Source organism: Anas platyrhynchos, chromosome 17, assembly GCF_047663525.1.
Source record: "Anas platyrhynchos isolate ZD024472 breed Pekin duck chromosome 17, IASCAAS_PekinDuck_T2T, whole genome shotgun sequence".
NCBI lineage: Eukaryota > Metazoa > Chordata > Aves > Anseriformes > Anatidae > Anas > Anas platyrhynchos.
This window is the reverse complement of record NC_092603.1, coordinates 704,826-731,131: the sequence shown is the minus strand read 5'-3', so window position 1 is coordinate 731,131 and position 26,306 is coordinate 704,826. Positions and strand designations below refer to the sequence as shown.

Sequence of the window (26,306 nt, the reverse complement as noted above, 5' to 3'; positions counted from 1 at the left end):
GGATTTCACCCCAAAAACGGCGCGGCGCGGGGGACAGCGAGATTTTCGTCCCCCAAAACTCCATTAGGGGCTTTGGGATGGCCCCAAAACCCCCCAAATGTCCCCAAAACCCCCTTGGTGACCCCAAAACCCCTTCCTGGGGGTTTTCAACCCAATTCTTCGCGGGTTTTGCCCAATTTTTTGGGCATTTTTCGGGTGCCGGCGTCCTCCAGCTCCTTGGCCTGGTAGTAATGGGGCGCCACCTCCAGCAGCCAGGCGCTGTCGATCTCGATCACCTGGGGGGGGGGGACAAATAGGGTCGGGGGGGGCACAAATAGGGTCAGGGGGGGCAAATAGGGTCAAGGGGGACAAATAGGGTCAGGGGGGGCAAATAGGGTCAGGGGGGGATGAATAGGGTCAAGGGGGGGCAAATAGGGTCAAGGGGGGACAAATAGGGTCAAGGGGGGCACAAATAGGGTCAAGGGGGGGCAAATAGGGTCAAGGGGGGGCAAATAGGGTCAGGGGGGGCAAATAGGGTCAAGGGGGGAGAAATAGGGTCGGGGGGGACAAATAGGGTCAAGGGGGATGAATAGGGTCAGGGGGGACAAATAGGGTCAGGGGGGACAAATAGGGTCAGGGGGGGCAAATAGGGTCGGGGGGGGCAAATAGGGTCAAGGGGGATGGAATAGGGTCGGGGGGGCAAATAGGGTCAAGGGGGGGCAAATAGGGTCAAGGGGGGGCAAATAGGGTCAAGGGGGGCAAATAGGGTCGGGGGGGAGAAATAGGGTCAGGGGGGACAAATAGGGTCGGGGGGGCAAATAGGGTCAGGGGGGGATGAATAGGGTCAAGGGGGGGACAAATAGGGTCAAGGGGGGCAAATAGGGTCGGGGGGGACAAATAGGGTCAAGGGGGGTCCCGTGACCCCAAAATTCCCCAGGGCCCCTCCTCGTCCCCATAACCCTGCGGTTAGCCCCATACCCGCACCCCCCCCTCACCCCTTGGCACCAGCCCCAGACCCTTTTTTCCCCCCATTCCCCATTTTTTCCCCAAAAAATCCCTATTCTCCCCCCTTTCCCCCCCATACCTCCATTTTTCCCCCATACCCCCGTTTTTTATCCTTTACCCCCTTTTTTTATCCCTGTACCCCCTCTTTTTCCCCATATCCTTTTTTTCCCCCTTTTTTCCCCCCCATACCCTTTTTTCCCCCAATACCCCATTTCCCCCCCCATACCCCCATTTATTCCCCCCAAACCCCCATTTTTTCCCTTTCCCTCCCCCATACTCCCATTTTTCCCCATTTCCCCACACACCCTTTTTCCCCCTTTTTTCCCCCATTTCCTCCCCCATACCCCTTTTTTCCCTGTTTTTCCCCCCATACCTGCATTTTTCCCTTTTTCCCCCTTTTTTCCAAAACCCCTATTTTTCCCCCCACCCCCATTCCCTCCATTTTCCAACACCCCTTTTTCCCCTTTTTCCCCCAAAACCCCCATTTTTCTCCCCATACCCTTTTCCCCCCTTTTTCCCCCCTATGCCCCCATTTTCCCCCATTTTTCCCCATACCCTTTTTTTCCCCCAAACCCCCAGTTTTCCCCCCCATTTTTCCCCATTTTTCTCCCCCATATCCCCTTTTATTCCCCCCATACCACCCTTTTTCCCCCATACCCCATTTTTCCCCCTAATACCCCCATTTTTCCCCCCAAATCCCCTTTTTTCCCCATTTTTCCCCCTTTCCTCCCCCATTCCCCCATTTTTTCCCCTCAAACCCCCATTTATTCCCCCCATACCCCATTTTCCCCCCCTTTTTTCCCCACTATCCCCCATTTTTCCTCCAAAACCCCCATTTTTCCCCCTTTTTCCCCCCTATTTTTCCAAAATCCCCCCATTTCCCCCCCAAACCCCCATTTTTTCCCCCATACCCCCATTTTTCCCCCCCAACCCCCTTTTTTTCCCCTTTTTCCCCCCGATTTTCCCAAAATCCCATTTCCCCCCCAAACCCCCATTTTTCCCCCCAAAACCCCCATTTTTCCCCCTTTTATTCCCCCCATACCCCATTTTCCCCCCCCAAACCCACCATTTCCCCCCCTTTTTTCCCCCAAACCCCCATTTTTTACCCCAATACCCCCATTTTTTACCCCTTTTTCCCCCTTTTTCCCCAAAACCCCCCTATTTTTCCCCACAAAACCCCTTTTCTCCCCAAACCCCATTTTTCCCCATTTTCCCCCCCATACCCCTTTTTTTCCCCGTTTTTCCCCCCCATACCTGCATTTTTCCCCCCCAAACCCCCATTTTTCCCCTTTTTCCCCTTTTTCCCCCCTTTTTCCCAAAACCCCATTTTTCCCCCCAAACCCCCCCAAAATCCCATTTCCCCCCCCACCTGGCGCATGAACTCCTTGGAGCACCCAGCGGGGCTGCTCGTGGAACAGGGAGCTGTTGGGGTGCACGAACACCGTCTGCTGGTGCTTCACCGTGCGGTACCCCCCCCGCGTCAGCCGCGCCGTGTGGTAGAAGAAGCCGGCGGTGATGGCCTGGGGGGGGGGCAAAAAAGGGAGTTGGGGGGGGAATTGGGGTCCCCAGGGGGAAAATGGGGTCCTGGGGGGGGATATGGGGTCCTGAGAGGGGAAATGGTGTCCTGGAGGGGAGAAATGGGGTCCTGGGGGGGGAAATGGGGTACTTGGGGGGGCAAATGGGGTCCTGGGGGGGGGGGGGAATGGGATCTTGAGGGACCCAGGAGGGGGGAATTGGGGTCCTTGGGGGGAAAATGGGGTCTCTGGGGGGGATATGGGGGTCACAAGGGGGGGAAATGGGGGTCCCAAGGGGGAAATGGGGGGTTCTAAGGGGGGAAATGGGGTCCCCAGGGGGGAAATGGGGAGTTTGGGGGGGGAATTGGGGTCCTTGGGGGGGAAATGGGGGTCCCAAAGGGGGAAATGGGGGTGCTGGGGGGGGAAATGGGGGGCTTGGGGGGGGAAAGGGGGGGCCTGGGGGGGAAAATGGGGTCCTGAGGGGGGATATGGGGTCCTGAGGGACCCAGGAAAGGGGAAATGGGGAGTTTGGGGGGGGAATTGGGGTCCCCAGGGGGGAAAGGAGGGGCTTGGGGGGGGAATTGGGGTCCCCGGGGGGGAATTGGGGTCCCCGGGGAAAAAATGGTGGTCACAAGGGGGGAAATGGGGTCTTGAGGGACCCAGGAGGGGGGAAATGGGGGTCCTAAAGGGGGGAAAATGGGGTCCTGAGGGACACAGGAGGGGGGACACAGGGAGTTTGGGGGAGGAAATAGGGAGTTGGGGGGGGAATTGGGGTCCCCGGGGGGGAAATGGGGGTTCTAGGGGGGAAATGGGGGTCCCAAGGGGGGAAATGGGGGGCTTGGGGGGAGAAATGGGGTCCTGAGGGACCCAGGAAGGGGAAAATGGGGAGTTTGGGGGGGGAATTGGGGTCCTGAGAGGGGAATTGGGGGTGCTGGGGGGGGAATTGGGGTCCTTGGGGGGGAAATTGGGGTCCTGGGGGGGGAAATGGGGGTCCAAGGGGGGATATGGGGTCCCCAAGGGGGAAATGGGGGTCCTGAGGGGGAAATGGGGTGCTGGGGGGGGAAATGGGGAGTTTGGGGGGGGAAATGGGGTCCCCGGGGGGGATATGGGGGTCCTGAGGGGGGATATGGGGTGCTGGGGGGGGGGACACGGGGAGGTTGGGGGGAATTGGGGTCCCCAGGGGGGACTCAGGGAGGTTGGTGGGGGAAATGGGGGTCACAAGGGGGAATTGGGGGTCACAAGGGGGGGAAATGGGGTCCTGGGGGGGAAATGGGAAGCTTGGGGGGGGAATTGGGGTCCTGAGAGGGGAAATGGGGTCCTGGGGGACCCAGGAGGGGATAAAAGGGGTCCCTGGTTGGGTTTTTAGGGTCCCTGGTTGGGTTTTGGGGTCCCTTGGTGGGGTTTTTGGGTCCCTGGTTGGGTTTTTAGGGTCTCTGGTTGGGTTTTGGGGTCCCTGGTTGGGTTTTAGGGTCCCTGGTTGGGTTTTTCGGGTCCCTAGGTGGGTTTTTGGGTCCCTGGGTGGGTTTTTGGGGTCCCTGGTTGGGTTTTTAGGTTCCCTGGTTGGGTTTTGGGGTCCCTTGTTGGGTTTTTGGGATCCTTGGGTGGGTTTTGGGGTCTCTTGGTGGGGTTTTGGGTTCCCTGGTTGAGGTTTTAGGGGTCCTTGGTGGGGTTTTGGGGTCTCTGGTTGGGTTTTTAGGGTCCCTGTGTGGGTTTTTGGGTCCCTTGATAGGTTTTTAGGGTCCCTGTGTGAGGTTTTGGGGTCTCTGGTTGGGTTTTTGGGATCCTTGGGTGGGTTTTGGGGTTTCCTGCGTGTTTTTTGGGGGGGTCCCTGTGTATTTTTTAGGGTTTTCCTGCGTGTTTTTTGGGGTTTCCTGTGCATTTTTTGCGTTTTTGGGTGTTTCCTGCCTGTTTTTTCTGCGTTTTTTGGGATTCCTGCGTCGTTTTTTTTGCTTTTTTTGGGGGGCTCCTCCTCCTTTTTTTGGGGTCCTCCTCCTTTTTTTGGGGTGGGCTTTTGGGGGCACCTTTCGGACGGGCAGCAGGTCCCCGTTGCAGGAGGCGGGGGCGATCTCCACGCGCTCCATCAGCCCCTCCAGCTGCTCCCGCACGTCCCGCGCCCGCCGCAGCGACCGCGCCTGCACGAAGTGCTCGTAGCACCACTGCACCGAGTGGCCGCTCGCCACCCACTGCGGGGACACCGGGGGACACGGGGACAACGGGGGACACGGGGACAACGGGGACAACGGGGGACAACGGGGGACACGGGGACAGGGAGAGGGACACGGGGACATGGGGACAGGAGGGGACAGACAGGACAGGGACAGGTCAGAACCGGGACCTGGATCCCCCAAACGCCCCAAGCACCCGGCCCCATGGCCCTAGGACAGCCCGGTGCCACCCAACGTGTCCCCAAATGTCCCCAAAGTGTCCCCAAAGCATCCCAAGGCATCCCCAGTATCCCCTAAGTGTCCCTAAGTGTCCCCAAAACATCCCCAAACATCCCCAAAGTGTCCCCAAAGTGTCCCAAAGCATTCCAAATCACCCCCAGTGTCCCTAAAGTGTCCCCAAGCATCCCCAAAGTGTCCCCAAGCATCCCCAAAATGTCCCCAAACATCCCCAAAGTGTCCCCAAGCATCCCCAAATGTCCCCAAAGTGTCCCCAAAGCATCCCCAAAGTGTCCCCAAACATCCCCAAAGTGTCCCCAAAGTGTCCCCAAGCCCCCCCAGGTGTTCCTAAGTGTCCCCAGTGTCCCCAAAGCGTCCCCAAGCATTCGCAAATCATCCCCAAACACCCCCAAAATGTCCCCAAGCATCCCCAAAACATCCCCAAACATCCCCAAAATGTCCCCAAACATCCCCAGTGTCCCCAAAGCATCCCAAAGCGTCCCCAAACATCCCCAAAACGTCCCCAAATGTCCCCAAGCATCCCCCAAATGTCCCCAAACATCTCCCAAACATCCCCAAACACCCCCGAAACGTCCCCAAACGTCCCCAAAATGCCCCCCGTGCCTGGTTGTAGACGTTGAGCAGCACGAGGTGGTCCCCAAACGTCCCCAAACATCCCCAAAACGTCCTCAAACACCCCCAAATCATCCCCAAGCACCCCTGAAACATCCCCAAGCACCCCCAAATCATCCCCAAACACCCCCAAAATGCCCCCAAACATCCCCAAAATGTCCCCAAAGTGTCCCAAAGCCCCCCCAGGCGTTCCTAAGTGTCCCCAAAGCATCCCAAAGTGTCCCCAAGCGTCCCCAAGCATCCCCAAAATGTCCCCAAACATCCCCAAACATCCCCAAAGCATCCCCAAATCATCCCCAAACGTCCCCAAAGTGCCCCCCTTGCCCCCCGTGCCTGGTTGTAGACGTTGAGCAGCACGAGGTGGTCCCCAAACGTCCCCAAAACATCCCCAAGCACCCCCAAATAATCCCCAAACACCCCTGAAATGTCCCCAAACGTCCCCAAACATCCCCAAAATGTCCCCAAACATCCCCAGTGTCCCCAAATGTCCCCAAGCATCCCCAAAGTGTCCCCAAGCATCCCCAAAACATCCTCAAACACCCCCAAATCGTCCCCAAACACCCCCGAAACGTCCCCAAAACGTCCCCAAACGTCCCCAAACGTCCCCAAAATGCCCCCCGTGCCTGGTTGTAGACGTTGAGCAGCACGAGGTGGTCCCCAAACGTCCCCAAACATCCCCAAACAAAGCGTCCCCAAACATCCCCAAAACGTCCCCAAACGTCCCCAAACATCCCCAAACACCCCCAAATCATCCCCAAACGTCCCCAAAACGTCCCCAAACGTCCCCAAACATCCCCAAAGTGTCCCCAAACATCCCCAGTGTCCCCAAATGTCCCCAAGCATCCCCAAGCACCCCCAAATCGCCCCCAAACACCCCCGAAACGTCCCCAAACGTCCCCAAACGTCCCCAAACGTCCCCAAAATGCCCCCCTACCTGGTTGTAGACGTTGAGCAGCACGAGGTGGTCCCCAAACGTCCCCAAACATCCCCAAAACGTCCTCAAACACCCCCAAATCATCCCCAAGCACCCCTGAAACATCCCCAAACGTCCCCAAAGCGTCCCCAAGCATCCCCAAATCATCCCCAAACACCCCCAAAACGTCCCCAAACGTCCCCAAAATGCCCCCCGTGCCTGGTTGTAGACGTTGAGCAGCACGAGGTGGTCGCCGCCGGGCACGTGGAAGCCGAGGCGGGCGCTGTCGGCGTGCAGCACCTTGTCCTTGGGCCGGTAGAAGACGGCGTTGTTCACCGACAGCATCGCCGCCACCGTCAGCACCTCCTCCGTGCAGCCGTACCTGGGGGGGGACATTTGGGGACACCTGGGGACACCTGGGGACATTTGGGGACACCTGGGGACACCTGGGGACATTTGGGGACATTTGGGGACACCTGGGGACATTTGGGGACATTTGGGGACACCCAGGGGACATTTGGGGACACCTGGGAGACATCTGGGGACACCCTGGGGACAGTCTTGGGGCACCCCAGAACACGGGGACGGTGCCAGGGCAACTTGGGGACAGCCCCGGGGCACCTTGGGGACATTTGGGGACACCCAGGGGACATCTGGGGACATTTTGGGGACATTTGGGGACACCTGGGGACATTTGAGGACACCCAAGGACACCCTGGGGACATTTGGGGACACCCTGGGGACACCTGGGGACATTTTGGGGACATTTGGGGACGCCCTGGGGACACCCTGGGGACACCCAGGGGACATCTGGGGACACCCAGGGGACATCTGGGGACATTCTGGGGACATTTGGGGACACCTGGGGACATTTGGGGATGTTTGGGGACATTTGGGGACACCTGGGGGACACCCAGGGACACCTGGGAGACACATGGGAACACCCTGGGGACATTTGGGGACACCCTGGGGACACCCTGGGGACACCTGGGGACATTTGGGGACACCCTGGGGACACCCTGGGGACACCCAGGGGACATCTGGGGACACCCGGGGACATTTGGGGACACCCAGGGACACCTGGGGACATTTTGGGGACATTTGGGGACACCCAGGGGACATCTGAGGATACCTGGGGACATTTGGGGACACCTGGGGACATTTGAGGACACCCAGGGACACCTGGAGACACCCCGGGGACATTATGGACACCCAGGGGACATTTGGGGACACCTGGGGACATTTGGGGACACCTGGGGACATTTGGGGATGTTTGGGGACATTTGGGGACACCTGGGGGACACCCAGGGACACCTGGGAGACACATGGGGACACCCTGGGGACATTTGGGGACACCCTGGGGACACCCTGGGGACACCTGGGGACATTTTGGGGACATTTGGGGACACCCTGGGGACACCCAGGGGACATTTGGGGACATTTGGGGACACCTGGGGACATTTGGGGATGTTTGGGGACACCCAGGGGACACCCTGGGGACACCCGGGGACATTTGGGGACACCTGGGGACATTTGGGGACACCTGGGGACATTTGGGGATGTTTGGGGACACCCAGGGGACACCCTGGGGACACCTGGGGACATTTGAGGACACCCCAGGGACACCTGGGGACACCCTGGGGACACCTGGGGACATTTTGGGGACATTTGGGGACACCCAGGGGACATTTGGGGACACCCTGGGGACATCTGGGGACATTCTGGGGACATTTGGGGACACCCAGGGGACATTTGGGGACACCCTGGTGACATCTGGGGACATTTTGGGGACATTTGGGGATATTTGGGGACGTTTGGGGACATTTGGGGACACCCTGGGGACACCTGGGGACACCTGGGGACACCTCAGGGGACATCTGGGGATACCTGGGGACACCCCAGGGACATCTGGGGACACCCCGGGGATACCCAGGGGACACCTGGGGACATTTGGGGATATTTGGGGACACCCAGGGGACATTTGGGGACACCCTGGGTACATTTGGGGACACCCGAGGACACCTGGGGACACCCAAGGGACACCTGGGGACATTTGGGGACACCCAGGGGACATCTGAGGATACCTGGGGACATTTGGGGACACCCGGGGGACATCTGGGGACATTTTGGGGACATTTGGGGACACCTGGGGACATTTGGGGACACCCCAGGGACACCTGGGGACATTTGGGGACACCTGGGGACATTTGGGGACATTTGGGGACACCTGGGGACACCCCAGGGACACCCAGAGACATTTGGGGACACCCTGGGGACACCCTGGGGACATTTGGGGACACCCTGGGGACACCCCAGGGACATTTGGGGACATCTGGGGACATTTGGGGATGTTTGGGGACATTTGCGGACACCTGGGGGACACCTGGGGACATTTGGGGACACCTGGGGACACCTGGGGACATTTTGGGGACATTTGGGGACACCCAGGGACACCTGGGAGACACATGGGAACACCCAGGGGATATTTGGGGACACCCGGGGGACATCTGGGGACATTTGGGGACACCCTGGGGACATCTGGGGATACCTGGGGACATTTGGGGATGTTTGGGGACACCCTGGGGACACCCAGGGGACATCTGGGGACACCTGGGGACATTTTGGGGACACCCAGGGACACCTGGGGACATTTGGGGACACCCGGGGACATTTGGGGACATCTGGGGACACCTGGGGACATTTTGGGACACCTGGGTACATCTGCGGACACCCGGGGACACCTGGGGACACCAAGGGGACATTTGGGGACACCCTGGGGACACTTGGGGACATTTTGGGGACATTTTGGGGACATTTGGGGACACTCACTGCTCCGAGGCCAGGATCATCTTGGCCAGCATGGGCTCCACCGGCAGCTCCGCCATGCGCCGGCCCAGCTGGGGACAGCGTCAGGGCACCAGTGCTCCCAGTAACCCGCCCCAGTGCTCCCAGTTACCCGCCCCAGTGCTCCCAGTTACCCACCCCAGTGCTCCCAGTAAGCCCCCCCCAGCGCCCCCAGTTCCTCCCAGTGCTCCCAGTACCGTCCCAGTGCTCCCAGTACCAACACAACCCCATCCATGGTGTCCAACCCCACCCCCCCAGTCCCTCCCAGTCCCTCCCAGTGCTCCCAGTACCGTGGTGTGCTCACCCATAGGATCCACCACCACCATCCCAGTGCCTCCCAGTGCCCCCAGTACCACCACAACCCCATCCACGGTGTCCAACCCCACCCCCCCAGTCCCTCCCAGTCCTCCCAGTCCCTCCCAGTGCCTCCCAGTGCTCCCAGTACCGTGGTGAGCTCTCCCAGGTGGTTGAGGGCTCCCAGTGCGTAGAGCTGCTCCAGCGCCAGCACCAGGGTCTCGTGGGGGGGGGGGTCCAGGAAGTCGAAGTGGATCAGGTCGTTGATGCCTGGGGAGGGGGACCCCAAAACCCCTTAAAAGATGCCCCAAAGCCCCCTGAGATGCCCTAAAGCCCCCCTAGATGCCTCCTGAGATCCCCCAAAGCCCCCCCAGATGCCTCCTAAAAACCCTAATGGACTCTAGGATGCCCCAAAACCCCCTGAGATGCCCCAAATCCCCCTTAGATGCCTCCTAAAAACCCTAATGGCCCCTAGAATACCCCAAAACCCCTTAAAAGATGCCCCAAAGCCCCCCCAGATGCCTCCTAAAAATCTTAATGGCCCTTTAGGATGCCCTAAAGTTCCTTGAGATTCCCCAAAGCCCCCCTAGATGCCTCCTGAAATACCCTAATGGCCCTTAGGATGCCCCAAAGCCCCCTGAGATGCCCCAAAGCCCCCTTAGATGCCTCCTAAGACACCCTGATGGCCCTTAGGATGCCCCAAAGCCCCCCTAGATGCCTCCTAAAAACCCTAATGGCCTCTAGGATGCCCCAAAACCCCCTGAGATGCCCCAATGCCCCCCAAAATGCCTCCTAAGACACCCTGATGGCTCTTAGGATACCCTAAAACCCCCCAAGATGTCTCTTGAGATACCCTAATGGCCTCTAGGATACCCCAAAACCCCTTAAAAGATGCCCCAAAGCCCCCCTAGATGCCTCCTGACCACCCTAATGGCCCTTAGGATGCCCCAAAACCCTCTGAGATACCCCAAAGCCCCCCTAGATGCCTCCTAAGACACCCTGACGACCCCTAAGATGCCATAAACCCCCCCGAGATACCCCAAAACCCCCCCCCGGGACGTCCCTTTGGGTCCCCAAACCCCCGTCCCCCGCTCTCACCCAGGCTCTTGAGCAGCAGGACGAGGGCCCCGAGGTCGGCGCGTTGGATTTCGGGTACGGGGGTCTCCTCCAGCTCGTGCTGGAAGGCCCAGGCCGTGTAGAGGCGGAAACATTTCCCCGGGGCCACCCGGCCCGCGCGGCCAGCCCGCTGGTTCGCCGACGCCTGGGGACAACGGCACCCGGTGTCACCCGCTGGGGACACTGGGGACACCGGGGGGGACACGGGGGGATAGGGGACATCAAGGGATAGGGGATGCCAAGGGACAGGGGACAGCAGGATGGGGACATAGGGACAAGGTCCATGGGGCCATGGGGACAGGGTCCATGGGGACATGGGGACGCAGGGACAAGGGCCATGGGGACAAGGGGACGAGGTCCATGGGGACATGGGGACAAGGTCCACGGGGACATAGGGACAAGGTCCATGGGGACACGGGGCCGGGGTCCATGGAGCCATGGGGCTGGGGTCCATGGGGACATGGGGACACAGGGACAAGGGCCATGGGGACCTGGGGACAAGGGGACGAGGTCCATGGGGACATAGGAACCAGGGCCATGGGGACATGGGGACGGGGTCCATGGGGCAATGGGGACGAGGTCCTTGTGGACAAGGTCCATGGGGACATGAGGACGGGGTCCATGGAGAAATGGGGACAAGGTCCACGGGGACATAGGGACAAGGTCCATGGGGCCATGGGGATGAGGTCCATGGGGACACGGGGACATGGGGACGGCATCCATGGAGCCATGGGGTTGGGGTCCATGGGGACACGGGGCCATGAGGCCATGGGGATGAGGTCCATGGGGACATGGGGACGGGGCCCATGGGGCGATGGGGACGAGATCCATGGGGACAAGGTCCATGGGGACATGGGACCGAGGTCCATGGGGAAACGGGGATGGGGTCCATGGGGACGAGGTCCATGGGGACACAAGAACACGGGGACGAGGGCCATGGGGCCAAGGTCCATGGGGTCATGGGGATGAGGTCCATGGGGACATGGGGCCATGGGACCATGGGGACAAGGGGATGAGGTCCATGGGGCCATGGGGACAAGGTCCATGGGGACAAGGGGACGGGGTCCATGGGGCGATGGGAATGAGGTCCTTGGGGACAAGGTCCATGGGGACATGGGACCGAGGTCCATGGGGAAACGGGGATGGGGTCCATGGGGACGAGGTCCATGGGGACACGGGGACGAGGGCCATGGGGACAAAGGAACGAGGGCCATGGAGATGAGATCCATGGGACCATGGGGCCACAGGGACGAGGTCCATGGGGATGGGGTCTATGGGGACAGGGTCCTAGGGGCCACGGGGACAGGGTCCATGGGGACATGGGGACGAGATCCATGGGGACACGAGAACACGGGGATGAGGGCCATGGGGATGAGGGCAATGGGGACAAGAACCATGGGGCCGTGGGGACGAGGTCCATGGGGACACAGGGATGAGCTCTATGGGGACAAAGTCCATGGGGCCATGGGGACGTGGTCCTAGGGGCCATGGGGACAGGGTCCATGGGGCCATGGGGACGGGATCCATGGGGACCTGGGGACAAGGTCCATGGGGCCATGGGGACGAGATCCATGGGGACACAGGGACGAGCCCTATGGGGACGAGGTCCTACGGGCCACGGGGACAGGGTCCATGGGGACATGGGGATGAGGTCCTAGGTGACATGGGGACATGGGGCCACGGGTCCCCTACCCGCGAGCAGGGGGTGACGACGAGGGACTCCATGCCGGTGCGGGCGCTGTAGCTCTTCTGCTTGCAGAAGCCGGGGTCCAGCACGTAGACGATGCCGTCGATCGTCACCGACGTCTCCGCGATGTTGGTGGCCACCACCACCTGCGGGCGGCCACCTCCTGGGACACGCCCCCTTGGGGACACGCCCCCTTTGGGCCCCGCCCCCTTAAGCCCCGCCCCAATAAACCCCGCCCTATTAAGCCCCACCCCATTAAGCCCCGCCCTATTAAGCCCCACCCCATTGAGCCCCGCCCTATTAAGCCCCGCCCTATTAAGCCCCACCCTATCAATCCCCACCCCTAAGACCCCACCCCATTAAGCCCCACCCCATTAATCCCCGCCCCTAAGACCCCACCCCATTAATCCCCACCCTATTAAACTCCACCCCCTCCAACCCCACCCCATTAAGCCCCACCCCAACCAGACCCCACCCCATTAAGCCCCACCCCTAAGACCCCACCCCATTAAGCCCCGCCCCCTCCCTAGCCCCGCCCCCTCCCTAGCCCCGCCCCCTCCCTGACCCCACCCCCGCTCTTAAAGGGGCAGCGCGCACCTTTCGGGCTCCGGGGGGGGTGGGCTCAAAGATGCGGGCCTGCATGTCGGAGGGGAGGTTGGCGTAGATGGGCAGCACCAGCAGCTCGGCCAGCTTGGAGCCCAGGCGCCGGCAGCGCTCCTGCAGCAGCTCCACGCACGCCTCGATCTCCTCCTGGTGTGGGGACATCGGGGACATTGGGGACATTGGGGGCATTGGGGACATTGAGGGTATTGGGGGCATTGGGGGCATGGGGATGCTTGGGGACATTGGGGGTATGGGGACGCCGTGGTGATGGGGACACCCCAGGGACATCGGGGACACCAGGGACATGGGGACATCCTGGGGACATTGGGGACATTGGGGGCATTGGGGACATTGGGGGTATCGGGGGCATTGGGGGCATGGGGATGCTTGGGGACATTGGGGGTATGGGGACGCCGTGGTGATGGGGACACCAAAGGGACATCAGGGGCATGGGGACACCCTGGGGACACTGGGGACACTTGGGGACCTTGGGGACATCAGGGACGTGGGAACGCTTGGGGACATTGGGGACATTGGGGGCATGGGGACACCGGGATGGACGGGGACACGGTGGGCACGAGAAGGACGGGGACACCCTGGGGACACCCTGGGGACACCCTGGGGACATGGGGACCCTCCACGGGGTGGGGGTGACATCGGGGGGGGGTTGGGGACATTAAGGGACAGGGAGATGACACCCACCTGGCCGGTGAGGAAGACGAGGATGTCCCCGGGGGGCTGCGTGACGTGGATCTGCAGCACCGACACCACGCACGCCTCCAGGTAGTCGGCCTCGGGAGCCTGGGGGGGACACCGGGGGACATCAGGGGACATCGGGGGACATCGGGGGACATCGGGGGACACCGGGGGGGACATCAGAGCCGGGTGTCCCCCCCCCCGTGGCCCCAAGTCCCTCTGTCCCTTCGCTCCCGGTGGTCCCATCTTCATGCGGGGTCTTCGTGTCCCCGTGTCCCCCCCCCGTGTCCCCCCATGTCCCCCAATGTCCCCATGTCCCTTTGTCCCCAAATGTCCCCAAACGTCCCCAAATGTCCCCAATGCCCCCCGATGTCCCCAATGTCCCCATGTCCCCCTGATGTCCCCATGTCCCCAATGTCTCCAAATGCCCCCTGATGTCCCCATGCCCCCAACATCCCCTTGATGTCCCCATGTCCCCTGATGTCCCCGTGTCCCCAAACGTCCCCAAATGTCCCCAAATGTCCCCAAACGTCCCCAAATGTCCCCCCCCACACCTTGGTGTAGTAGATGTCGACGGGGAAGCGCCTGCCGGGGATGCGGAAGACGGGCGCGTGGTCGAAGAAGGCGGAGAAGCGCTGGGTGTCCAGGGTGGCCGAGGCCACCAGGACCTTCAGGTGGGGACGGAAGCGGGCGATGTCCTTCAGCAGCCCGAAAAGGACGTCCGTGTGCAGCGTGCGCTCGTGGGCCTCGTCCACCATCAGCACGCTGCGGGGGGACAACGGGGACGTTGGGGACATCGGGGACATCGGGGGCGTTGGGGACGTTGGGGGCGTTGGGGACGTTGGGGACGTTGGGGGACACAGGGACATGGGGATGGTGGGGGGACACTGGAGGATACAGAGGGATATGGGGACATTGGGGGGACATTGGGGACATTGGGGACATTGAGGGCATTGGGGACATTGGGGACATTGGGGACATTGGGGACATCGGGGGCGTTGGGGACATTGGGGACATTGGGGACATTGGGGACATTCGGGACATTGGGGGCGTTGGGGACATTCGGGACATTGGGGGCGTTAGGGGACATGGGGATGTTGGGGGTATGGGGACATGGGGACACAAGGGGATACAGGGGGACATTGGGGGGACATTGGGGGGACATTTGGGGACATTGGGGGACATCTGGGGACATTGGGGACATTTGGGGGGACATTTGGGGACATTTGGGGACATTAGGGGACATTTGGGGACATTAGGGGACAGACGTGGGGACATCCCCAGGCACACTGGGACGGCCACCAATAACCCACCAAACAAAACCAGAACACCCTTAACACCCCAAAACCCGTGTCCCCAGTGTCCCCAGTAGTGTCCCCAGTGTCCCCAGTGTCCCTCCCAGTGTCCCCAGTGTCACCTGTAGGAGCCCAGGTCGGGCTCGGTGAGGAATTCCCGCAGCAGCATGCCGTCCGTCATGTACTTCAGCACCGTCCGCTCCGACGTGCAGTCCTCGAAACGGATGCTGTACCCCACCTGGGGACCCCAAAATGTCCCCAAAATGTCCCCAAATGTCCCCAACGTCACCTAAACCCCCCCCCCGGGTCCCTCCCGGGGTCCCTCGGGTCGTTTGGGGTCCCCAAATGTCCCCCTAGGATGCTAAAAGGTCCCTTGGAGAGGTCAAAGCTTGGGGTTTTTGGGGTGGGGGCGCGTCCCCAATGTCCCCTGGGTGGCCCTAAAATTGGGGACACGCCCCCATTGTCCCCAAAATTGGGGACACGCCCCCATTGTTCCCAAAATGAGGAATTTGAGACAAACCCACGACCCCAAAACCCCCAAATCCCCCCCTTGGCCACCCAAACCACCCCTCGGGGCGCCTCGCACTCTATAACCCCCTGTCCCCACGCCCCCCCAGTGCCTCCCAGTTCCTCCCAGTGCCTCCCAGTATCACCTCGTTGCCCAGTTTGGTGCCCATCTCCACGGCCACCCGGGCGGCCACGCTCATGGCAGCCACGCGCCGAGGCTGCGTGATCCCAATCTTCAGCCCCTCCCGCGTGTAACCCTAAAAATTTGGGGGGGGGGACACAATGGGACCGGGGGGGACATTGGGGACACCTGGGGGGGGTCCCCTCGTCCCCTTTTACCCCCCCAGGTCCTTCCCATTGCCCCCCGTGCCCCCTTTTTTGCCCCCCACTCCCCAATCCCCCCCAGCGTGCCCTATAAATGCCCCATGTCCCCTATAGGCGCCCTATTGCCCCCCCCCCAAATCATTATTGACCCCCCCACCTCCCTTATCTGCCCCCCAACCCCTTTATCTGCCCCCCTAATTCCCTCCCTATTACCCCAAATGCCCCCAAACCCCCCCATTTACCCCCCAAACCCCCTCATTTCCCCCCCAAACCACCCCCAATCCCCCCCATTTTCCCCCCAAACCCCCCCATTTCCCCCCAAACCCCCCTCATTTCCCCCCCAAACCCCCCCCAAACCCCCTCATTCCCCCCCAAACCCCCCTATTCCCCCCCCAAAACCCCTCATTCCCCCCCAACCCCCCCCATTTCCCCCCCAAACCCCCTCATTTCCCCCCAAACGACCCCAAAACCCCCTCTTTCCCCCCCTAAACCCCCCCATTCACCCCCCAAACCCCCCCAAACCCCCTCATTTTCCCCCCAAACGACCCCAAAACCCCCTCTTTCCCCCCCAAATCCCCCATTCCCCCCCAAACCCCCTCATTCCCCCCCAAACCCCCCCATTTCCCCCCCAACGACCCCAAAACCCCCCCATTTCCCCCCCAAACCCCCTAATTCCCCCCCAACGACCCCAAAACCCCCTCATTTCCCCCCCCAACGACCCCAAAACCCCCTCATTTCCCCCCCAAACTCCCCCAAACCCCCCCCATTTACCCCCCAAACCCCCCCATTTCCCCCCCAAACCCCCCCCATTTCCCCCCCAAACCCCCTCATCTCCCCCCCAACGACCCCAAAACCCCCTCATCTCCCCCCCAAACCCCCCCATTCCCCCCCCAACCCCCCCAAACTCCCCCATTTCCCCCCCAAACCCCCCCATTTCCCCCCCCAGCCCCCCCCAAACCCCTCATTTCCCCCCCTGATGCCCCCCAAACCCCCTCATTTCCCCCCCAAACCCCCCCATTTACCCCCCAACCCCCCCCATCTCCCCCCCAAACCCCCCCATTCACCCCCAAACCCCCCCATTTACCCCCCAAACCCCCTCATTTCCCCCCCAATGACCCCAAAACCCCCCCATCTCCCCCTCAAACCCCCCCCATTTCCCCCCCAAACCCCCTCATCTCCCCCCCAAACCCCCCCCAAACCCCCCCATTCCCCCCCCAAAACCCCCCCAACCCCCCCCTCACCTCCTCGTGCAGGTACTGGGGGATCTGGGTGGTTTTCCCCGACCCCGTTTCGCCCTCGATGACCAGGATTTGGTGGCGGGCGATGGCAGCCACCAGCTCGTCGCGGTAGGGGAAGATGGGGAGGCTGCGCCGAGCCTCCTGCGCCGACTGCCGCCTCCTCTCCGCCTCCGGCACCGCCGCCGGCGCCTCCTGCAGACCCCAAAACCACCATTTTTAGCCCCAAAACTCACCCCGAGGCGGTGGAGTCCTCCCCGGCGTCATCTTTGAAGTCCTGTTGGAGCCTCTGGTGCTCCAAATCCCTTCTTTTCCACCCCAAATCCCCTCTTGGCCAACCCAAATCCACTCTTCTCCGCCCCAAATCCCCTCTTGGTTGCCCCAAATCCCCTCTTTTCTACCCCAAATGCCCTCGTGGCCACCTAAATCCACTCTTTTCTGCCCCAAATCTCTTCTTTTCCACCCCAAATCCCCTCTTAGACACCTAAATCCCCTCTTTTCCACCCCAAATCCCCTCTTGGCCACCCCAAATCCCCTCTTGGACACCTAAATCCCCTCTTGGTTGCCCCAAATCCACTCTTGGTTGCCCCAAATCCACTCTTGGCCAACCCAAAATCCATCTTGGCCAACCCAAATCCCCCCTTGGACACCTAAATCCCTTCTTTTTCACCCCAAATCCCCTCTTGGACACGCCAAATCCCCTCTTGGTTGCCCCAAATCCACTCTTGGTTGCCACAAATCCAATCTTTTCAACCCCAAACGCCCTCTTGGCCAACCCAAAACCCATTTTGGCCAACCCAAAACCCATCTTGGCCAACCCAAAACCCCTCTTGGACACCTAAATCCCTTCTTTTCCACCCCAAATTCGCTCTCGGCCACCTAAATCCACTCTTTTCCACCCCAAATCCACTCTTGGTCGCCCCAAATCCACTCTTGGTCAACCCAAATCCCCTCTTGGTTGCCCCAAACACCTTTTTCACCCCAAATCCCCTCTTGGCCACCCAAATCCCCTCTTGGCCAACCCAAAACCCATCTTGGACACCTAAATCCCTTCTTTTCCGCCCCAAATCCCCTCTTGGACACCTAAATCTCCTTTTGGCCAACCCAAATATTTTCTTTTCCACCCCAAATCCCCTCTTGGCCACCCCAAATCCCCTCTTGGCCAACCCAAAACCCCCCATGAACAACCCAAACCCCTTCTTTTCCACCCCAAATCCTCTCTTGGACACCCAAATCCCCTCTTGGCTACCCCAAATTCCCTCTTGGTTGCCCTAAATCCCTTCTTTTCCACCCCAAGTCCCCTCTTGGCCACCCAAATCCACTCTTGTCTACCCCAAATCCCATCTTGTCTACCCCAAATCCCCCATTTATGGTCCCCAGGGCCCTCAAAACCCCCTTTGGCACCCCAAATCCCCCTTCCATCACTCCCAGGTCCCTCCCAGCACCCCAAATCCCCCCTCCATCACCCCAAATCCCCCCTTACTCACACCCAGGTGCCCCTAGGACCCTCTCCATCACTCCAAATCCCCCCTCCAGCACCCCAAATCCCCCCTCCATCACTCCCAGGTGCCCCTAGGACCCTCTCCAGCACCCCTGGGACCCCCTCCAGGACCCCAAATCCCCTCTCCATCACCCCAAATCCCCCCTCCATCACCCCAAATCCCCCCTCCATCACTCCCAGGTGCCCCCCAGCACCCCTGGGACCCCCTCCAGCACCCCAAATCCCCCCTCCATCACCCCAAATCCCCCCTCCATCACTCCCAGATCCCTCCCAACACCCCTAGGACCCCCTCCAGGACCCCAAATCCCCCCTCCATCACCCCAAATCCCCCCTCCATCACTCCCAGGTCCCTCCTAGCACCACTAGGACCCCCTCCAGCACCCCAAATCCCCCCTCCATCACCCCAAATCCCCCCTCCAGGACCCCCAAACCTCCCCTCCATCACTCCCAGGTGCCCCCCAGCACCCCTGGGACCCCCTCCATCACCCCAAATCCCCCCTTATTCACACCCAGGTGCCCCTAGGACCCCCTCCAGGACCCCAAACCCCCCCTCCATCACCCCAAATCCCCCCCAAGCCCACCTTATCGGGCTCGGTGCCCTGCATCTGCACGGCGCTGACGAATTGGATCATCTCGTCCTCCTCCAGCACGAAATCGTAGTCGCGGGAGGGGCGGCGGCGGGCGGCGTCGCGAGCCCCAAACCTCAGGGCGGCCGCCCCCATGCGCTCCTCCTCCCAACGCCGCTGCTCGTCCCGCGGGGCCAGGCGCTCCTCTTCCATCCCCGGCTCCTCACGTTCGGGGATTTTCTAGGGGAAGGGGGAAAAAGGGGGAAAACGACCCAAAACTGGCTTATCGGAGGGTTGGTTGGGGGGAAGAGCTGCGAAAACGGCGCGAAAAATGCACGTTCTGGGGTTTTGATAGGGTGAAAGACATAAAAGGGACCCAAAACCTAAATGTCCCATGGGGTTTCTGTGCCAAGAGCCCCAAAACCACCCCAAAAACCACACGTTCCATGGATTTTTTGACCCAAAAGCCCCAAAACCACCCCAAAAACCACACGTTCCATGGATTTTTTGTGCCAGGAGCCCCAAAACCACCCTAAAAACCACACATCCCATGGATTTTTTGAGCCAAGAGCCCCCAAAACCATCCCAAAAACCACACATCCCATGGATTTTTTGAGCCAAGAGCCCCCAAAATCACCCCAAAAACCACACATCCCATGGATTTTTTGAGCCAAAAGCCCCAAAACCACCCCAAAAACCGCATGTTCCATGGATTTTTTGAGCCAAGAGCCCCAAAACCACCCCAAAAACCGCACATCCCATGGATTTTTTGTGCCAGGAGCCCCGAAACCATCCCAAAAACCACACATCCCATGGATTTTTTGAGCCAAGAGCCCGCAAACCACCCCAAAACCCACATATCCCTTGGGTTTTCTTTGTCAAGAGCCCCAAAACCACCCCAAAACCCACTCATCCCATGGATTTCATGTGCCTAGAGCCCCAAACCTACCTTGAAACCCACTCATCCCATGGATTTTGTGTGCCAAAACCCCTCAAATCACCCCAAAACCCACTCATCCCATAGATTTTCTCATTCAAGACCCCCAAACCTACCTTGAAACCCAACCACCACGTAGATTTTCAGTGCCAAAACCCCTCAAATCACCCCAAAACCCACCCACCCCATGGATTTTCTTTGCCTACAGCCCCAAACCTACCTTGAAACCCACCCACCACGTAGATTTTCAGTACCAAAACCCCTCAAATCACCCCAAAACCCACCCACCCCATAGATTTTCTCATTCAAGACCCCCAAACCTACCTTGAAACCCAACCACCACGTAGATTTTCAGTACCAAAACCCCTCAAATCACCCCAAAACCCACTGATCCCATGGATTTTCTGCACCAAGAGTCCCCAAACCACCCCAAAACCGAAACACCCCATTGATTTTCTTTGCCTAGACCCCCAAACCTACCTTGAAACCCACTCATCCCATGGATTTTTGGTACTGAGAGCCCCAAAACCACCCCAAAACCCACTCATCCCATGGATTTTCTCATTCAAGACCCCTCAAATCACCCCAAAACCCACTCACCCCATGGATTTTCTTTGCCTACAGCCCCAAACCTACCTTGAAAACCACTTACCCCATGGATTTCCTTCACCGAGAGTCCCCAAACCACCCCAAAACCCAACCACCCCATGGATTTTCAGTACCAAAACCCCTCAAATCACCCCAAAACCCACCCATCCAATGGATTTTCTCATTCAAGACCCCTCAAATCACCCCAAAACCCACTCATCCCATAGATTTTCTCATTCAAGACCCCCAAACCTACCTTGAAACCCAACCACCACGTAGATTTTCAGTACCAAAACCCCTCAAATCCCCCCAAAACCCACCGATCCCACGGATTTTCTGCACCAAGAGTCCCCAAACCACCCCAAAACCAAAACACCCCATTGATTTTCTTTGCCTAGACCCCCAAACCTGCCTTGAAACCCACTCATCCCATGGATTTTTGGTACTGAGAGCCCCAAAACCACCCCAAAACCCACTCATCCCATGGATTTTCTCATTCAAGACCCCTCCAATCACCCCAAAACCCACTCATCCCATAGATTTTCTCATTCAAGACCCCCAAACCTACCTTGAAACCCAACCACCACGTAGATTTCCAGTACCAAAACCCCTCAAATCACCCCAAAACCCACTCATCCCATAGACTTTCTCATTCAAGACCCCTCAAATCACCCCAAAACCCCCCAATACGTGGATTTTCTGTGCCAAGACCCCTCAAATCACCCCAAAACCCACCCACCCCATAGATTTTCTCATTCAAGACCCCCAAACCTACCTTGAAACCCAACCACCACGTAGATTTCCAGTACCAAAACCCCTCAAATCACCCCAAAACCCACTCATCCCATAGATTTTCTCATTCAAGACCCCTCAAATCACCCCAAAACCCACCCACCCCATGGATTTTCTTTGCCTACAGCCCCAAACCTACCTTGAAACCCACCCACCACGTAGATTTTCAGTACCAAAACCCCTCAAATCACCCCAAAACCCACCCACCCCATAGATTTTCTCATTCAAGACCCCCAAACCTACCTTGAAACCCAACCACCACGTAGATTTCCAGTACCAAAACCCCTCAAATCACCCCAAAACCCACTGATCCCATGGATTTTCTGCACCAAGAGTCCCCAAACCACCCCAAAACCAAAACACCCCATTGATTTTCTTTGCCTAGACCCCCAAACCTACCTTGATATCCACTCATTCCATGGATTTTTGGTACTGAGAGCCCCAAAACCACCCCAAAACCCACTCATCCCATGGATTTTCTCATTCAAGACCCCTCAAATCACCCCAAAACCCACCCACCCCATGGATTTTCTTTGCCTACAGCCCCAAACCTACCTTGAAACCCACTCACCCCATAGATTTCCTTCACTGAGAGTCCCCAAACCACCCCAAAACCCAACTACCCCATGGGTTTTCTTTGCCTAGAGCCCCAACCTACCTTGAAACCCACCAACCCCATGGATTTTCAGTACCAAAACCCCTCAAATCACCCCAAAACCCACCGATCCCATGGATTTTTTGTACCGAGAGTCCTCAAACCCTCCCAAAAACCCCCCAAACCCCCCAAAAACCCCCTTTTTCTCACCTTCCCCCGCGTCTCCTCGGGCATGTAGTACCGATTGCTCTTCTCCAGCTTCTCCTTCTCGCCCGCCCGCTTGTACTCGCGGGCCAGGTCCCGCACGCGCCGCTTGTACTCCAGCTCGCGCCGCTCGGCCCCCGTCAACGTTTCCTCCCCAAAAAGATATTCCTCGTCGGCGATTTCGGCCTCCAGCTCCTCCAATTTATCCCGTTCCCTTTTGGCTAAATATTCCCGGCGGGATTTTTTTCGCAGCTCCGGGACCTGGGGACAAAAAGGGGAAGGGTTGGTGGGGTGGGGGGATTCGAGGGATGTCACCCCCGTGGGGTGTTTTGGGGCTCACCATGGTTTTTTGGTCTTCTTCGGCGACTTTCAGGCGTTTTTGGGCTTCTTCGTATGCCTGGGAGGGGGAAAAAGGGGATTACGGGGATGGGTTTAGTTAAAAAGAGAAGGAAACCCTAAAAGGACCAAAAAAAACTCAAGTTGCACGCCCAGGGAACCCAAATCTTGAGTGGGAGGTGGGTGAGGGCTCCAAATCCCAAGCAGAGACCCCAAAATCCCAACCAGGAGCCCCAAAATCCCATCCAGGAGCCCCAGACCCAACCACAGACCCCCAAAATCCCAAACAGGAGCCCCAAAATCCCATCCCAGAGCCCCAAAATCCCATCCAGGAGCCCCAGTCCCAACCACAGACCCTCAAAATCCTATCCAAGATCCCCAAAATCCCAAACAGGAGCCCCCAAAATCCCATCCAGGAGCCCCAGACCCAACCAAAGACCCACAAAATCCTATTCAAGACCCCCAAATCCCATCCAAGAGCCCCAATCTCAACCAGAAGCCCCCAAAATCCCTTCAAGGAACCCCAAAATCCCATCCAGGACCCCTAGTTCCAACCACAGACGCTCAAAATCCTACCCGACCCCCAAAATCCCAAACAGGAGCCCCAAAATCCCAACCAGGAGCCCCAGTCCCAACCACAGACCCTCAAAATCCTATCCAAGACCCCCAAAATCCCAACCAGGAGCCCCAAAATCCCATTAAGGAGCCCAAAAATCCCATCGAGGAGACCCAAAATCCCATCCAGGAGCCCCAATCCCAACCAGCGACCCCTAAAATCCCACCCAAGGGCCCCAAATCCCACTCCAGCAACGCCCCAAATTCTCCCAGACACCCCAAATCCCACCCAAGGACCCCAAATCCCACCCAAGACCCCCCCAACTCCCTCCAGACACCCCAAATCCCACCCAAGCACCCCAAACCCCACCCCAAAACCCCCCAGGAGCTCATCAAGACGCCCCCGCATCGCCCCCAAATCCCACCCAAGCACCCCAAATCCCACACAAGGACCCCAAACCCCACCCAAGCACCCCAAACCCCACCCCAAAACCCCCCAGAACCTCACCAAGACGCCCCCAAACCTCCCGGAACCCAACCAAAACCCACCCCGGGCACCCCACAACCCCCACGGGGGACCCCAAAACGTCTCCCCCGGCCCCATAAAGACCCCAAAATTTGGGGGGGGGGCGAACCTTGGCGTCGGGGCGGGCCAGGACGTGGCGGGTGCGGTCGCGGTCGCGGCGGCGGAGGCGCTCGGCGAAGGCGTCCCGTTCCTCCAAATCCCGCAGGCGCTCGCGCTCCGACGCTTCCCATTCCGCCTCCGGCTCCTCTTCGGGGTCCGGGACCCTAAAAAAGAGGGGATCCGAAAAGTTTCGGAGGGTCCCGGGTCAAAGGGAGGGCCCTAAAAGGGTTAGGTTAAGGGGAGCCCGAAAGGTTAAGGGATCGCCGAAAAGTTAAGGGGATCCTAAAAGTTTAAGGGGACCTCAAAAGTTTAAGGGGATCCCAAAAGCTTATTAGGACCCTAAAAGTTTAAGGGGATCCTAAAAGTTTGAAGGGAGCCTAAAAGTTTATTGGGATCCCAAAAGTTTAAGTGATCCTAAAAGTTTAAGGGGTATCCTAAGGGTTTAAGGGGTCCCCAAAACTTTAAGGGGTCCCCAAAAGTTTAAGGGGATCCCAGAAGTTTATTAGGACCCTAAAAGTTTAAGGGGATCCTAAAAGTTTAAAAATTACCCCAATAACCAGGGGGACCCCAATAACTGGAGGAACCCCAATTAATGAGGTCAGACCCCAACACCCAGGGGGACCCCAATTAATGGGGGGGACCTCAATTAACCGGGTTAGACCCCAATAATCAGGGGGACCCCAATTAATGATGGGGACCCCAATTAAGAGGATCAGACCCCAATAACCAAGAGGGACCCCAATTAATGGGGGAACCCCAATTAATGGGGTCAGACCCCAATAACGGGGGGGACCTCAATAACTGGGGGGGACCTCAATAATTGGGGGGATCCCAATAACTGGGGGGGACCCCAATTAATGGGGGAACGCCAATTAACAGGGTCAGACCCCAATAACCAGGGGGACCCCAATAACTGGGGGGGACCTCAATAATTGGGGGGATCCCAATAACTGGGGGGACCCCAATTAATAGGGTCAGACCCCAATAACTGGGGAGACCCTAATTAATGAGGGACCCCAATTAATGGGGTCAGACCCCAATTAACGAGGGGGACCCCAATTAATGGGGTCAGACCCCAAAAACCGTGGGGACCCCAATTAATGGGGGGCACCCCAATAACCAGGGGAACCCCAATTAATGGGGTCAGACCCCAATTAATGGGGGGGACCCCAATTAATGGGGGGCACCCCGATAACCAGGGGAACCCCAATTAATGGGGTCAGACCCCAATAATGGGGGGGACCCCAAAAACCGTGGGGACCCCAATTAATGAGGGGGACCCCAATTAACTCACGGGGCCGGCGGCGGGGGCTCGGGGCTGTCGGCCTCGGGGGACTGGGAGGAGCGGCGTCGCCGCAGGTGATGGCGGCGCCGGTGGTGGCGGTGGCGGGAGGCGGCCATGTCGGGGGCGGGGCCAGGCCCGCCATGCCCCGCCTCCTCGTCGCTCTCCACCAATCGGTAACCGCGGCTCCGCCTCTGCAGCTCCAGCGCCGCCCTCTCGGCCGCGCGCCCGGGGGGCTCCCGGGGGGGCTCCCGGGGGACCTGGGGGGGGAAAAAGGCCAGGCCACGCCCCCTCCATTAAGCCACGCCCCCTCCTGTTAAGCCACGCCCCTTCCCATTAAGCCACGCCCCCTCCCTTTAAGCCACGCCCCTTTTGTAACCACACTCCCCCCCCCCCATTGGTTATCCTCGGTGCCACTCTAGCCCACAAGCCCCGCCCCTAATTATGCAAACCACGCCCCCTTTAAGCCACGCCCCCTCAAGCCCCCGCCCCTTCTCTCTAGCCCCTCCCACCGCACCCCCTGCCCACCAATCACCTTCAAGCCCCCACCTCTAAGCCCCGCCCCTTCTCTCTAGCCCCTCCCACCGCACCCCTGCCCACCAATCACCTTCGAGCCCCCACCTCTTAGTCCCGCCCCTTCTCTTTAGCCCCTCCCACCCCACCCCCTGCCCACCAATCACCTTCAAGCCCCCACCTCTAAGCCCCGCCCCCACCCTCAAGCCCCGCCCCTTCTCTCTAGCCCCTCCCACCCCACCCCATGCCCACCAATCACCTTCGAACCCCCACCCCCAAGCCCCGCCCCCACCCTCAAGCCCCGCCCACCTCCACCAAAACCCCTCCCCTTATTGGCTACGCCCATTTAGGCCACGCCCACCCCCATAAGCCCCGCCCCCAACCCCCCACCCTCAGCCCCCTCCCCCCCAACCCAAGCCCCGCCCCCTCCCACCTTGACCCCGCCCACCGGAAGTCCCCGTCCCTTCCGCCGGAAGTCCCCCCCACCTTCCCCCAGAGCTCCCTGGCGAAGGCCTGCACCCGCGGCTCCTCCACCCGCAGCGCCTCGGTGTCGCGCAGCCGCTCCAGCAGCTCCTCGGCGCTGCGGCTCCGCTTCGCCAGGGCCACCAGGAAGGCGGGGACGTGGCGGCCGCTGAGCCCCAGCAGCTCCTGAAGCTCCCCGGACACCCAGCGCTCCAGCGCCGCCTGCCCCCCTGCCGCCGCCGCCATCTTGGCTGCGCATGCGCCGTGCCCCCCCGTAGCAGCGCAGCGCGCATGCGCCGCGCCGCCTCCCTCTACCGTAATACC

The 26,306-nt window shown here is 59.7% G+C and overlaps 1 protein-coding gene across 1 annotated transcript; it reads right to left on the bottom strand.

The window, feature by feature from the left end:
• Positions 1-11: 11 nt before the first annotated feature.
• On the bottom strand, positions 12-26,267 carry DHX16 (DEAH-box helicase 16). Its single transcript, XM_072024806.1, is given in 21 exon segments — positions 12-275; positions 2,354-2,372; positions 2,374-2,504; positions 4,520-4,681; positions 6,645-6,807; positions 9,255-9,322; positions 9,715-9,833; positions 10,662-10,824; positions 12,372-12,512; positions 12,964-13,116; positions 13,672-13,770; positions 14,220-14,430; positions 15,083-15,198; positions 15,614-15,724; positions 17,033-17,221; positions 19,109-19,333; positions 22,216-22,470; positions 22,550-22,606; positions 23,736-23,889; positions 25,020-25,267; positions 26,007-26,267. Coding segments are annotated over 21 exon segments (3,135 nt in total). The 5' UTR covers positions 26,229-26,267; the 3' UTR covers positions 12-146.
• Positions 26,268-26,306: the final 39 nt, after the last annotated feature.